The sequence below is a fragment of the Hyalella azteca genome, unplaced genomic scaffold (genome assembly GCF_000764305.2).
Source record: "Hyalella azteca isolate HAZT.00-mixed unplaced genomic scaffold, Hazt_2.0.2 contig16069, whole genome shotgun sequence".
Taxonomy (NCBI): Eukaryota; Metazoa; Arthropoda; class Malacostraca; order Amphipoda; family Hyalellidae; genus Hyalella; species Hyalella azteca.
The window spans coordinates 171,581-188,108 of record NW_025945896.1 but is presented as its reverse complement, the minus strand read 5'-3'; the positions used below and the strand labels follow the sequence as shown (position 1 = coordinate 188,108).

The window sequence follows — 16,528 nt, the reverse complement described above, 5'->3', positions numbered from 1 at the left end:
TGCATGCACTAAATAAATTTTCTTGGGCCATTTTGAAGAGGTCAATTTTTTAGATGCCTCCAAAGATGAAATAAAAACAATGTGTTGATGTACACTGTTTACATTTCGTGCCCACAGTGGCGTCACTCTACAGATGCGCAGAACGGCGAAAAATCGTCATCGCCATGGATCAACCTTATATTAGTTCAACCATGACTGGCAATGACTAGGCACAACCGGCACATTCTGCAATTACCATTAGAAAAAAGGACAAAGAGCTACAGAATAATAAAGTAATCAGGCAGCAGATCGGAAATGCAAAATTACTTGCTAAGGTATTAAAGAGGACTTTTGATCTTTTCGACTGAGTTATTGTAGATGTCTTCTATCCGAATAATGTTATTGTATGCCTCACGAGCAGCTTTAACACGTGGACAGTTGTGTATTTTGCCGTCATACTGCGCATATCGCTTTTCCGTGGAGAATTCGTCCAGTTAATTGGATGGCAGTGAGTTTTCAGAAAGAGCTTATGACTTCAATGAATGTATACTTCAACATCAAGTAAGCATTTGCTCACACCATCCACGTTAATATTCTTACGTATTTTATTGATTGCTCCAACAGTTTCCTGCTAGATTGCCCTTCCCGTGTTAATTAAATTGGTGCACGTTATATTGATTGCTTCCTTATTATAAGCCAAATTTAAGGTACCGTCATCTTCTGCGTTGGCACACAGAATGTATCATACTTTAAAGACAATCGGTTTTTCCCGATATTCCCTGGAGTTGGACCATTCAATACCAATTCAGCAAAATTGTTTCTTGAAGTATGTCATTGACGGATGGAAGAGAAATTCGAAGCTCAGCCGGACAGACAACGGACAGACGGACATGGCGAGCACAATAGTGCATTTTTTTTTCATAAATGAGAAAATGCGCTAAAAAGAGGGCCGCAATGAAGTCAATTCATTCCTCAAAATTTTATTGGATACAATAATCAAATGTAAATCAGTATGAATGCAGAGAGCATCCAGTAATCATCATCAATCTTATTGGTGATGCTGCGGTTGTCGTATGGTTCGTCAAATTTTCGACTTCCTTTCGATAGAGGTAGCTTCTTCATGATAAGTTATTGGACGAAGTACGTCCGTGTCGAAGGCGATTTTAGACTTACATTTGTACGTGTTTGCGGTTTGGTCGGAGACTTTATCGAGCTCTGACCTTCCAATCAATTTTGTCAGCCACATAAATTTTCAGCTCCTGTAAGGCTCTTCAACCAAATATGAAGCTCCTCAAGGGAGCGCGGCTCCTCAACGGAACGCGGTTTCAGTCTCGCCGACATGGGCTCCTCAATGTCGCGTTCACCTGAACGTGTAAAAATAATAATAATCAATCATTGACGGAAAAGCTCAAGAGCGTGACTATAAAATCGGACTGGCACCCGACACGTGCTTAAGGGGGGGGTCTACCCTCCAGAAAAACTTCTACATTTACTAACGGATCTTTCTGAAACTCACACCATGTATGTAAAACAAAATAAAAACACATTTTGTTCGTATGACTTTTTCGAAAAAATTAATATAAAACGTGAAATTCATAGAAAACCGACAAAAAGGGGGTACTGTAGAAATCTATCTCCTCCTATGGTTTTCAAGCTACAACATTGAGACAAATACCATTCGATTCGTAAAGACCATATCAATCGAGTAACGAAGCCCGATTTTTCATTTTGCCTTAGTTTTTTTATACGCATTTTCCCGTTTTTTCTCATTTTCTTCTAATTTTCTTCCAATTTTCCCCTCTCCCCCCATTTTGAATCCAAACTATGCACAAATCTAAAAAAGCTTCGTTACTCGATAGGTATGGTCTTTACGAATCAAATGGTATATGTCTCATCGCTGTATCTTCAAAACTCTAGGAGGAGATAGGTTTTCCGCGACAATAAGTGTGAATGTTGAGGAGAGCGCGACAAAGTCCCGCGCGGATCACAAAATGCGCTAAATGTAGCATAGATACCAAACTAAACGTTTCTGGAGCTTGATTCCACTCGAGGATGGTGGGAGCGACTACATGCGCACCTTTCCCTACAAAGCCCGGAGGCACACTGAGTCAGACCTCACAATTTTAGTCACAAAAACACTGCATTTGTAGTGCTGAGGCAGCGAATTAGTTCCAATGTAATTATTGAAAGAACTCACCTCCCGCCCCACTTCATGAAGTGTCGTGTACGTAAAAATCAACGTACAGAGATGGTAGTGGTACCGTTAGATAGGCCAGAATGTCAGCTTTAAGATGAGACTAAACAAGTAACTGCAGCACAACTCAAGTAGACACTATATTTTAAGAGCTCAGCAGCTAATTAGTTCCCATCTAATTACTTGAAGAACTCTCCCACCCGCCCCCCTTTCATGAAATGTCCTGAAATCATAAATCAACGTACAGAGATGGCAGTAGTACCGTTGGATAGGGCAGAATGTCAGCTTTAAGATGAGACTAAAAACCAAAAATGCTAAATCCGAAAATTTTAGGGTAGACCCCCCCTTAAAACAATAAAAAACGCGAAATATTTCTGATAGCGAAGTTAAATACGCTAAATCGGAGGATTTCCCTCCCGGAAGTTGGAAGCCAAGCCCCGCCAACTCTGAGCGGGCAAGCTTCCATGGACGTAGCGTATCTCTATAGTGAAAAGCGTGAGAGCATCTAGCTTTCAACATCGTTGCTTAACATCGTTCAATTACAATATTGTGTTGAAAAAGTTTCGTAGATGATGCACTGTATGACTGTACAGAAATTGTTAGGCCACAGTTTGCTAGGAAGTCTCTTTGTGCATATTAAAAAGTTTTATGTTTGTGAGTGAATGCGGGACGCCATTTGCATAGACTGTGACTCCAAACACGTGTGGGCTCGGTATAATCCAAGTGTGGAAAATTGAGGTAATCTTTGTGACTAATTGAGTTAGACTGAGTGGCCGATATTGCTCTATTTTAACTATTACAATGGATTGTCTCATCGATTAATCATTAATTAGCCGCCCACCTATTTCACTTATCTAATGTTTCTCTTAGTGAAGCTTGGGTCTGCCTAATCAGGTCCTTCACGTGGTTGTGTCATTAAAGTTAATAATGTGTAGTAACTTACCAGTCAATTTGCATTTATGAGATAGATGCAGTCAGAATAGTTGAAATGATTGAATTTGAATTGGGGGAATTCAAACAGTGGATGTGCTGTCGTACTGTGGTCATGATTTCTGTAAATCACATTTACCTGGAATGACTGACTTCCTTACTGCTTCTAGAATATGTAATAATTCATTGTTCTTCCTTACGCAGCTATCGTAAATACGTCACTGTATTATTCTAGTTTGTTTTAGTGCATTTACTGAGCCGTCAAGCAAACGTGAGTAATCAATGTTCCTATAAGGAGGATTTTCATGCAAGCTGTGATAGTGTTAACACTACCTAACTGGAGGCCCATTTTTTGCTGAAGTCAGACAGAGGCTGGTAATAACTGAGATTACTAACTTAGTTGCCTATCTTACGTAGCTGATTTTGTTGAGCTCTGAGATTTATGCTTGAATTATTTTGAATAGCTGGTAGTTGTGGATGTCATCGCCTTTCCATACACTACGGTAGGCCTTGTCCGTAAATATAGGCTAATACTTGCATATGAGAAAACTAAAGCTTTTGTTTGAAACAAATGTGCAGAAACCTACTCAAACGTCCTCATTTTTCATTTCAAAGCGCAATTTTTCAATCCTAGAATTAAACTTGGATTGCTCACCCCTAGGGGGGTTATTATACATTGGGAAAGTGCATTTTTTCTATTCCTCTTCATTTCATGCTGTAGGTACTACATTCCGAGAATTATTTTTAAAGCAATAAATAGTTAAGTATGGCCATTCAAATGTTTCTAGAACAACTAAGTTTACATCAGATTTCTGTTTGTATCCGATGTTTATTTGGAATAGTTCAGATGCAATTCCATATGTACAGGTTTTTTACGCTGGTAAGATAGAATAATTTGTTATTTATATCCTCTTCTTTTTTGGACCATCCATCGCTGTCAAGTCAGCGTTAGGCGGATAACATAACGGAATTTTCTTTCGCGCTAAAATTATTCTGCAACAAATTCTCAGAAAATTCTTATTGTCGGAGCTTTCCAGCAACAATGCAACAGAGCACTTGAGAAATGATTATCTACCACTTACCGCTGTGGTGTAATCACGAAACACGATGACCAAGTACAGAGAATACGTAGATGAGGTCATGTCGCAGAAGGCTAATTACTTAATGAATAAATATTTGATATGCTAAGCAGCAATGAACTTGTATATTGCATGCGTCTCCTCTACCCATCCCGCCATGGCAATTACAATGGAGATAAAAATTATTCTTTTAATGTCAAGATGAAAATGTGGCACTGGAATAAATAAATAGGTCATATTTCCCAAATGTCCACACACTTCCTTACCCACGGCACGAGCCCAGAAAGGACGTTCCACTGCTTCTATGGTTAGGAATACCACACAAATTCTTTAATTTTATCGCAACTTTGACTTGATTCTCAGTCATCTTTGAGTGTAGAGCAAGGGTTTGGCAAACTTTTTCCCCGCCGACCCCTTCATTGGACATTTTTTTTATCAACATAGACCCTCTCCATGCAATCTCATACAAATAGGTGATAAAAAGAACCGTAATTTATATTTTTGGTGGATATAAGTACAGAGAAATGCTACCAATCAAACTAAACTGATGTGCGTAATACCTTTTTATAGATGTATAATGTGAGAAAGCAGTCGTCACTAATATGAAGTAAAAAAGAGACGGTCAGAATTGTATTTGCTAACGAATGAAGAATTTCAATATTTCGGAAACAATAATGGTTAAAAAATCTATATAATCTTTGTAGTAGATAACATATATGCAACTTAATCCATTCCTCTCCGACCCACATGCCTTTTTTGACCCACTGAGTTGAAATTTCATGTTTATTTTGGAAAAAAATTCTTAGCAAATAAATAAAATAATAATGAATAAAAAAAGTATTTAACATCTAATAATATTAGTATCATATTTATGCATAGTCTTTGACTTGTCACTGATCCTCTTTGCGGCTTTAGTTAAGACATATTCTCCTGGAGTTCAGTTGACTGCCGTTACTTCTAATGATTAGGATTCGGGGAGTATGAGGGTTTCTGAATACCGTGAAAATTGTCGATCCGGGTTTCTTCGTAAGTTAGGTGACGGGGGACTCCTTTATGTTGGCCGGGGGGCATTGTGAACATTTTCTGTGGATGGTCAATATTTACTGGTTAGTAGAGACTCATGGCTTCTACCCCTGAGATTCTTCCTTTGGTCGGAATTTTCCCTCAAAGAACTACCCTGCATTAGAAGAATTTCTGATTCCGACCTCAAACCTATAGTTTGAGGTCGATATAGCATCTGTCCAAAGTTGTTTATAATATAAATCCAGGACAAAACAAAAGCATCATTTACAGTTTTTTGTGTCAGCACATAAAATGTATTATTTGCTTACTTGAGGCAAGTATAATCCTAAAACTACTACGGTTACAGATCTTGAGGAATATCTCCATCTGTTCAGTGAATAATATTACTTTTCTACCGGAAAAAGCTAGAAAATTACCTTGCGACGCAAGTCTGTGTTCGCTGCATCGGCGTTGACGGTTGACTCCCATTTTTCGTCCAACCTGGGGGCGTCTTTCCTCTTCAGAGTATTCGATTTCGAAGCCGGAGCTACAGGAGATCTCGAACAAACTAGCCCACTGCGCGGAGGTGATGCTGAAGTTACCGTCATCACAATGACTTCGGGATCTGCAAAACTCACTGATTAAAATTAACAAGCAAATTACACATGCACTGAGAAGCAACAAGTCTTTATATTCGTAGGGTTTCGAGAATTCCATTCTGTTAAGAGTAGTTCTGATGTAAATCGGATTTTCATTGAATTTCGAGTCCGAATACAATATTACTTCGGAGTCATCTCTTTACTTAAATGAAGAGAATAAGAAGTTTTAAAATAAAAGAAGAGAATAAGAAGAAAGCCATTGTTGAACTTAAGATCGGTGAGACATTTTAAACAACTTATTGTTATCGTTTTTATATAGACAACTATGAAGTTTGTAATATAATTTCCAATTCAACTTAAACCAACCCAGATTCGTTGCACTTTACAGCCAATGGTGCGTTTCACGTCTCATTATAACTTTTGCTTTAGCTATGCTTAAAAGGCGCTCCGCTGCCATTTTCGAGAGTTTTAAATTTTCTGAATGTATCAACCTGAATTTCTTTCTACACTAAAACCATCTTGCACAATTTTTATACAATTTCTATTAAACCCCTCTTCGGGCAAGGTAGGAACTCTCGGTTTGTGTTTTAGCCTTCGTTTTCATGCCTCTACCAATAACCAATCATCGAGTTTGAGGTTACGTAATCACGCCTTTGCCAATCTCCAACCATCGTGTTTGAGGCCTCAGCAACTCTGTTGCTGAGGCTGAAGCATACCTTAAATTTTGTTAGGACAGTTGAGCATCGGGCCTCACCTACTCTTGCCTAACTTTTTCTGGATTACTATTATACACGCTTCTACGGCTCACAACTTTGTTGCTGCCAATGACTGGCTGTGCGTGCTCACTCACTACTCGAAATTTTGTTTGGGTGCCTGCTTATGATCGAGCGTGTTTGAGTATTGGCCGAAGATCTACGGCGCTATTACCTTTAAACAGTGGGTCACTGGTCTGGATTACGGTGTTCCAGCGTAAGAGAAAAATTATGGCCGTTGTTTGTACCCCCTTTTGGTCTGGTTCTAAGTCTATGCTTTGTTCTTAATTTTAACCTTCTAACCTACAAAATTTCATGCAACATAAGAAAAGGATTCATGACTTACGTCAGGACAATTTTAGTTAGAGAAAATTGAGTAACATTTGGTCAGACTAGGAAGAAACTAAGTCGACTTCACCGTTCTTTGTTTGTTGACTTATTGCCGTGGAGCACTTGAAAACCGCTGTACTTTCCGGCTGCCAACTCTTGCCGGGAGTAGCACCACCTGCGGACTGCCTCTTCTTGCCGCAAAGAGCTACACCTGCCGAATGCCGCATGCTGCCAGCAGTAGCATCACATGAATGCTGCCGATCGTCGCTCGCCAGCTTCTTGATGCGGTACTGGGGATTAGGACCTTATTAAGATTAGGACCTTATTAAGATTAGGACCTGCGTGGTACTGGGGATTAGGACCTGTGTTTGATTAGGACCTGTGTTTGATTAGGACCTGCGTGGTACTGGGGATTAGGACCTGTGTTTGATTAGGACCTGCGTGGTACTGGGGATTAATTAGGACCTTAATTTTATTAGGATTTGCGAGGTACTGGGGATTAGGACCTGCGGCATTTTGATTAGGACCTGCGCGTTACTGGGGATTGGGACCTTTATTTCCCAAGAACAGAGTGAGAATTAGTCCAAATTTCGATGCACTTCTTGCCCTTTTGTATGGGTCATCTTAGCCCAGTTTGGTTGGGAAAAAGGGGTATCAGTGCAAAAAGTGAGATTATCTGGACAATGTGATCGATTAACTTGTCTGAGCGCACCTCATCCTCCCATCAACTTCTTCTCTCAGCTACGGCAATGTAGTAGAAATAATGTCACTACGACATGATAAATGGAGTTCAAGATGAGTTTTGGGAATACAGCATCGAATTTAAAAATATCGCATGTTCAGTAGGTTGTAGCAAAAAAAATTGTTTTGGGAATTCGTCATCCGATTATGATTTTTTTGTTGATACCTGCCAAATTTATCCTCTTCAAAGGATATACCATTCAAACCACTTTCTGAGTTACCGCCAAGATAGGTGAAATTACAAAAATTGAATTTCCACTGTAATTTTAATTTAAATTCATAACTAAGCACATATTCGAAAAAAAATGATTGGAAAATGACTACACAGACTTTCAATTGTTATTGCTAGTTTCTAACAACGCTAGACGCCTCGTTGTAAAGCTCAAAGTAACGTTATTTTCCCTAATTTTAATGGATTTAAAGGCACGGTATCCTGTTGATACTACTTAATCAAAAGCAATTTTGCTAGCTGACATAATTGATACGAAGGCTATTTAAAATCGAAATCTAGAATAAATCATTTCATGGATGAATGAACGTTGTAGCTTCACAAAACTCGTTAATAATTCTATGTTTTTAAAGTTTCTTTTCACACGGAAAATTATATTTATGAAAACGGCTGACAATTTTTTCCACCCTGGTTTGTAATTGCGTGTATAAGAATATCAAGTTTGGTGGCGATAACATAAATAACTATTTTAGCTTGAAAATGTTCTTACCATATACTATATTAATTTTAGTTTCAATCGTGAACAGGTTCAAGAAATGATTTAAGTAAGATTGGACGAATGACATTGCATTTCTGCTGTTTAACTCGCATTAGCTCAAAACGATGTGGATTTCCATTTTCACCAATTCGATAATTTATTCACTTTATAATTATTAAGACTTTTTTACTTATTTTATTGGATACAATGGTTTATTGTGCAAAAATCTTGATTTGAGTTTTATGCCAGTATCGACCAGGAAATTTATTCCACCCACCTTCAACCTATGGCAATCTTTTCCAGCTGCATCCATCTTTTTCTTTATTTCAGAGAATTCTCCAATTTCTTCGGGTTCTAATAATAGGCGCTTGAGAATTTCCCTGCACTGATGCCTCTTGTTCTCATCAGCACCGGAAACTGAAGTGTCCCAGGCCTGGAGATCTTGCTCTGTCGACACTCTCTGGGTCTGTAGGATTTTATGACCTTCTTTGAAAGGAGTTATCAAGTCGATTTTATCAATAAACTCCAAAATTGCTCTAAACTCAGAAATGGATTCATCGGCGCGCTTGAGCTTGCATTTCATCATGGTCCGTATTTTTGCCCTGGATTCGACAACAGTTTCATCTCCTTGTAGCAGATCGTCAATCGTGTCAATTTTGTGCGCGGCGTGAGTGCCTCTGGTGCACGCAAAACACACGAGTTCCATGCAGTCCATGCACAAATAATCCAGTGCTTTCTGGTGCTGGAGGCACGCCGTCTCTGACGATGGATGTAGGTCACGTTGACTTGGTTTTTTCTCAGCGAGGTTGTTAACCAACATTTGATCGGTATATTTTAATGTTGATTTCTTGCATTTAGTGCAGTGTATTGCTCCATCGACGTATGGTAAACTCGAAATGCAAGAGAAGCAAAACCCGTGGCCGCAGGACAGGCGAAGCGGCTTGCGGTTCAAAGAGTCGAATTCTTTAAAACAAGCTTTGCAGTTCGACATTTTGGGAGTTGCGATATATACTTCATTCAATATGCATATGACACCAAACAGTCACTTTAAACGTAGCTAATATTTCAAATTCCTTAGCGTGACCCGTTTGAATATTTTGTTTTAGTTTGCCTCGACATAAACTGAACTTGATCACTTTGTAAATTTGAGTCAATTTGTAAACACTTGAATAGCAAACACGTCAAAGTTCCGAGGGAAGACTTCTGCGTCTCGAAAAAGTTTTATTCTCAAAATTCATTGGAAAAGTTTAGTACCCAGCATCAAAGAACTTTAGTTCATAAAATTTCGTTTACGATGCAGGTGTAATATTTTTCCGAATTCTCCTTTACTGGTTACTGTATGATTTCTCTTACATTTGAATATCATAAAGATTGAATTTTCCGATGCTTGAAAAATATCAAAACCTCTGTGACTACCGGGAAATTCAGCCTTAAACGCATCTTTTATTCCGCGCACTACCTTTAGCACTTTCAATATTGAACTGCCGTTCTTCCAAGCCTTGATAGGTTGGAAATATTAAATCTAATCAGATATGAACGGAAGCCACATTTCATCGTTATCGCAAGATTTTCACATGATAAGTTTATGCGTGAACATATTTGGTTACGCAAAGTTTATTATTGAATTTAATTGAAACCATAAATTTTATGAAAGAATTTCCGCACTAAATAACCCCATATATCTCTGATCAACTTCAGTCACTACGATACACTGAACTCCACATTATTGTTATATTGCTATGCTGATACCGCTTCCTTTCCTCTAATCTTAACCATAGTCTCAACTGAGGAGAAATCAATTCTTTCTCAGTGATTGATTTATACCATTAATCATATAAGCTTACCTTTATTTTTTATCTTTATTTTCACATTCACTCAGGGAATTGATGAGACGTTGTGAAACTTTTAATGCACTTCTTGCCTTTGTGTGAGTCATCCTGACGCATTTTAGCCTGGCAAAAGAGCTTAACATTGCTACGTCCGCTCTCTGCTAGTGAAGTAGGTAAAAAATTGTATTAATATTAGCAATAATATACGTTTAAAAACTACTTTTTAAAGACAACACTTCCAAAGAATCCAGTATCTCCAATCTTACATATGTACAATGAATTTCTCGTCTAATTTTCGTAAATTAAAAAAATTACCTTTTCAATTTTTTAAATATATATAAAAATTTTTTAATATATACATTTTTTTCAAAATTATTTATTCTGTTAATTGATTCGTGCATTGAATTGAGGCGGGATGGTGTCGAAATTGAGGCGGGATGGTGTCGAAATTGAGGCGCGATGGATTCCGAATTGAGACGGGATGAAGTCGAAAAACAAAGATGATCGAGCAGGAAAATGGGTACAAATTTAATCTGATGAAAATGGCTAACTCAGGAAAATTAATGGATGATATTGTTCAAATAGTGAATAATTTTCTTACTCACCGCTCGAGCTGGGAGCGGACGTTGCGCTTATACGCCCATATATGTATGCTGGGAAAACTAGATCAGGATGACCCATACAAGTGCAAAAATTACGGAGCGCAAAAATTGACTCTTAGAGACAGAGGAACACGTACGTGTATAAAAATATAAAAACAGAGAAGTCACCATGAGGGGTGGCAAAAAATTATAAGATTTTTAGTCATTACTGAAGTGATTCTATGAATTTTAATGTATAATATTTGAATACGAACACAAAATTCTGGGTTTAGAACAGCTACAGCTTATTTACTTAGCATGACTCCCCAAATGAACAGATTTCCTATTCATCAATAAAGTAGGCAATAACTATTTATACGGCTTCGAGATGCTCTTTCTACATCACTACCCAAATAAAAATTTAGAGTGGAGCACCTATGTTTTTATGGTGGCTATCGGCGGACCCCATAGGTGGAGCTTATATGATTTATACAGTGAATTAAGGGTGGCGTGCACCACCTATCCCACACCTATAACCTGCCAATGGCCACCACACCCGTAAAGCTCTTCGTACATCAATAACCACCCATTGGCACCGGTGGCGCATCAATGAGCCACCAGTGGCCACCTTTAAAATGAATTCAATAAAAAATTTTCCTTTAATTTCAAATCCGATGCTTCTGCATTTACTGATATTGCATCACCCAATCACCATTCTAAAGGCCCGTTCACACTAGGGGCAACACACGAGAATCAAGTGCCTCAAAGCGCATGCAAAGGCGCTTTGCAGCCTCTGCATGCGCTTCTTGACCGATTGACGAGCTAGCGATTGACAGGGGCCATGCCTCATGAAACACAAGCGCGGCACTTAGTAGATAGCTATTAAAGAATTGATATCACTTGTTACAATTATATCAGGAACAGTCTGATACATGCCCAGTGGCTCCACTTTGGCTCAATAATTTTGTGAACACCATGCTTCTCTGTCAGCTTTATTGGTGCCTACCTAATTCACGCAAAATTTTCTTAACATAACTAATTCTTAAAAGCCAAACACACAAAACGAAGTCATGGTTTCGTTTTGATCTCGAATGACCCGCAATCCAATAACACCTTTCTACGTTGGATAAATTACTGTGGCAAATACCTTCGTGCATTGTGTAAGCAAACTGTTTTCAGTGACTTAAAAGAGATTTGCCTGCAATGTGCTATCGATTATTCAGACCTTACAAATCAGCGATGATTCATAGATGACTGCCACCTTTATTCGCCAGCCTTTCGATTTATTGATGTTTTATTGTCGATTTTTGGCAAATCTGGCCACTCACCGTTACGCCACCTATAAACTACTATCGCCACCTATAATCATCGGTGCACCACCCTTAATTTTTATTTGGGTATGTAACAAAATTTCACCTTTTTTTCTTGTTCCTGGCTTGAAAACATAATTTCCCAGTTCATTGCAACTAAACAAAATTAAAAAGAACAATTTTTGTCTCAGAACTTCGCTTTTGTGGTTTTCACAAGGAATTTTCATATCTGCATTTCTTCAATATCGTATCAGTTCCTTCTAATGTTCAAATAAGCAAAATCGAGTTGGAGTGATGAAAGTTTGATTAAAAATAAGCCAAATAAGTTTAACCAATACAAAGAAAGAAGAAAAAGTCTGAAAAAAACTGTATTTGATTTCAACCTTCTTTTTTGGACCAGATTTGATTAGAAATCTCTAGAATTTCGTTGAATTTACTCAATGTTCAAGGAATATGCCAGAATATTCTAGAATAATTATAAATCTTCCAAAGAATGTTCAAGAATATTCTAGAAAACTTGAGAACATTCTAGAAACCTTTCAAGAAAGATTGAGAATGTTCTAGGACATTGCTTTACAATATAAAAGGAAGCCATGCAAGTCAGCCTGCAGTTCAGCATGGCTACCAGAGAAAACACATCTGAAGCTGAGAAATGGCAACAAGAGGCTGCAATTATTCTCCAGATGCTTTCTGCTACATCTGTGGTCAATTTATTAAGACAAAAGCAAGGAAGTTCTCTGTCACAGCATCTCAAAAAATGTGAAGCTTATAAAGCTTATTTTGGCATGCCAGTTGGGGACCAAGACAAAACATGGGCACCTCATGTTGTTTGTGAGCATTGCAAAAAGACATTGGAAGGTAAGAAATTTGTTCATTGATTACACAATGGGTAAAATCTTTACAGAATAATTTTATGAAATGTATTTTATAGAAACTGATTCTCTTGTTCTTATTCAGGGTGGTATAGAGAAGAAAATAGAGCAATGATGAATGAAGTTTGCTGTTCCTAGAATATGGCGTGAACCCACTGATCACTCAACCAACTGCTTCTTCTGCATGGTAGATCCTTCCAAACGTCGAGCTGGCAAAAATGCACCTGCAGTATCTTATCCAGACCTTCCTTCTTCTATTGCACCAGTACCACACAATCTTGATCTTCCTGTACCTACACCTCCAGAAAGAAGTCAACCATCAGAGGAACAAAACAGTAAATCAGAAGATGAGGATTGTGCAGATGATTATGATATTACAGATGAAGCTACTGTGAGGAATCCTTGCTACCCAAAGCAAACAGACCTCAATTATCCTCGGAGATCTTGGCTGACAAAGTCAAATGCTGAGCTTCTGATTTCAAGGCTCAAAGAGTGGGACTTAGTGGATGAAACTGTACAAGTAACAAGTAAAAGGAAACGTCACCAGCATTTTTCAAAAAAGGTTTTGTTCCCTCCATTACACATCAAACTAGGTCTGATGAAACAGTTTGTTACAGCTCTTGATAAAGAGTCTGTAGCCTTCAAATATCTGCAAGCCTTCTTTCCTAAGCTATCAGATGCAAAGGTGAAAGCAGGTGTCTTCATTGGACCACAAGTCAAGAAAATCATGGAATGCTCAGAATTTGCCAAGACACTTACAGAGAAGGAAAAGAAAGCCTGGAAGAGTTTTGTTGCTGTAGTACAAGGTTTTCTGGGCAATAGCAAGGCTGACAATTATGCAGAACTTGTTGAGACTATGGTGAACAGCTATGGTCAAATGGGTTGCAGGATATCCTTGAAGGTCCATATCCTTGATGCTCATCTTGATAATTTCAAGGAGAATATGGGAGCATAATCTGAGGAACAACGGGAGCGCTTCCATCAAGATGTAATGGACATTGAATACAGATATCAGGGTTCTTATAATGAAAACATGATGGGAGACTACCCTATCGAAATTCGAAGACCTGTCAGCCGCTGGCACACGGACGCCCCAGGTTCTTATGGCCGGGTAAATTAGAAGCTCTATGTCCGCATTAGGTTCCGGTTGCCGTAGCGAAATAAGCGCCGAAATGGTGAAGCTTGACCAGCTGCTCTTTTTAAGCATATTACGCAGATTTGGCCTACCGGGCAATTGACTTCCAAAAGAAGCTGGTAAATAGAAGCAAAACACCCTACGTGGCCGACTTGCTCCTGATTCACCCCTAAGCCGAATATAGTTCCTCTAAAACGACCTTAATCGGCACGAACATTTTGACAGGGTACATTTGGAGTCTTCTTCGGGAAAGTAATTTGTTGCATGCTCGTAAATCTAGAAAAACTGTTCATTTTTAACTTTGTAAACTTATCCAAGAAGGTTTAAAATAAATTTTGTATTGTATGTTTTTGTTTTATGTCCAAAAATAGCACGAAAGAGTGAAATTTGGCAATTTTTTGTCAAAATTTCATTCTGTAAGCTACAAAAGCAAAGTTTAAAAGGAATAATGGCCATTTTCTATTGTTTTGTAACAAAATGATTTGGAAAATAACACTTAGCCTACTTGCCAGGAACAAAAATTGTCACATTGTGAATCAATCAAACTTTTAAATACACGGCAGAAATAATTGAATTACTCTTCTCTTTGGTTTATGATTATTATCTGTGGATTGAGCAAAATTTATTAAAATGAAAAACTATTAAAAAATTTCCGCATGAACTTGAGCTTTATTCGGATCTACGCATGAGTATGGCCATCTTTATCACGGTTACTCACGAAAAGGTTGTTTGCATTGAGTCCTGAGCAGACTAGCCCATAAATTGGGACATTTATTTCACATAATGAAGATATTCTTTGTTCATGATTCAGATATTGTAGTAGAAAGTTATACCTATCAAATTCTGGTAGATAATTTTAATTGCGGTAAATTATGTAGAGAATTTTGTAAACGACGATGAAAAAACCGGACCGAAGATTAGTGAAGATTGTGAACCTGAGTTGCTGGCGAGTGGACCTAAATCACTGAGGCCGTTTATAAAAAATATGCAAAGTTGTTGGTTTCTTATTAAAGATTTCAATCCATGCAATTATTTATTAATGATATCAATGTATCTTTTCTAAAATTTGAATTATATATTTATACCCACGTGACGAAAATTTCTTTGTCAGCACTGATTGACAATTATTTATCCAAGTTCTCATTTTTTTAGCGATCTATCATATTCAATATTATTTCATTCGCTCAACCATTACAAACTTTGTTGATTAAACATTGTAATCTTGTGTGTAATTATTTATTTAACTACTTCAAACACTACTTAGAATATGATCATGCACTTTCTTCGTAACTTTCGCGTTATCAATTAAGGCTATGTTCATTGACACTCGAATGAATCGATCCGAATTCTTGTCTGAATAAAAGATCCTAAGATATTATTTGCTGTGGGTATGCATTCGGGATAACATTTATGTTCCATTAATGTCACAATAAAATAATTAAAATTGTAGAATTATATTGAAAGCTACATTGTTAATGTAATTCAAAACCGTATTACTTCAGCACCTTATTTCAAACATGTTGAAAAAATTACCAAATTATTTCATTTATTGAATTTTCCCAGATAAGCAAAACAACATTAGCAGTACAATGCCAAGAATAGATGGTAATATTGAAGCATAAGGTAATTAAGATTCACATCAGAGTTATAACAGGTTTATTGCACAATGTTGCCACAGGAAAGACCCCCTGGCATTCACACGTACAAAGATTCTTCTTAGAAAACCGCTCGGCTACGCTACGAGGAAACTGCATCGAGAGAAACTTGAGAATTCTAAGTGAGATGAAAGATGGATAGCATAGATTTTTCCTGAGAACTAAATGAACGAAGTTTTAAAAGATGTTCTTCAAGAAGACTTAGCATTATGATTTTCCACGCTTAGAGTTACTCGTACATGCTTCGCATTCCTACCGTTCACGCATCAACATTACTTATCTTTGAATGAGAGTTGCGTATTGAAATTAAACCATGCATTTATTGCATCAAGGTATATAACATCTGTATTTAATACTCTTTAAATATCAACGTTAATGCAAATCCCATTCTTTATGCCTATTTCAAAACCACTAAGATGCGCAACATGATTTTTCTCACCTAGGCACAAAATTGGGATTTACCCTTCTATCCTTTTAGATATAGAGACATGTGCTTAATTTTCCCTTTCGTCGATTGAAATATATAGACAACTGGCGTGATTCACCCATTCATCAACTGAAATGCATAGACTTCAGCATTATTTTTATTTTTGATTGAATGTACAGAGAACACGTCGACTCTTTCCCTTTGCTGTTACCGCGTTTCTACTGTTTCAAAAATCCCCCTACGAATTTTCGAATAGACACTCCACATTCACGCAATAGTTATCTTTTAAATACATTGAATAATAAACTTACGACCATAACATTATTTCAAAACCATTCAAGTTCGATTAATTATTCTTGCCCGTAGACATGTTATAACGGAAGTAATATCTACCCCGCCTTATGAG

General features: G+C 37.7%; 1 protein-coding gene across 1 annotated transcript; it reads right to left on the bottom strand.

The window, feature by feature from the left end:
- Window positions 1-975: 975 nt before the first annotated feature.
- On the bottom strand, window positions 976-9,768 carry LOC108675912. Its single transcript, XM_018163966.2, has 5 exons — window positions 8,591-9,768; window positions 6,954-7,155; window positions 5,622-5,809; window positions 5,181-5,265; window positions 976-1,343 (listed from the first exon to the last, which is right to left on the bottom strand). The coding sequence occupies exons 1-5, from the start codon at window positions 9,302-9,304 to the stop codon at window positions 1,216-1,218; spliced, it is 1,317 nt and encodes a 438-aa protein (XP_018019455.1). The 5' UTR covers window positions 9,305-9,768; the 3' UTR covers window positions 976-1,215.
- Window positions 9,769-16,528: the final 6,760 nt, after the last annotated feature.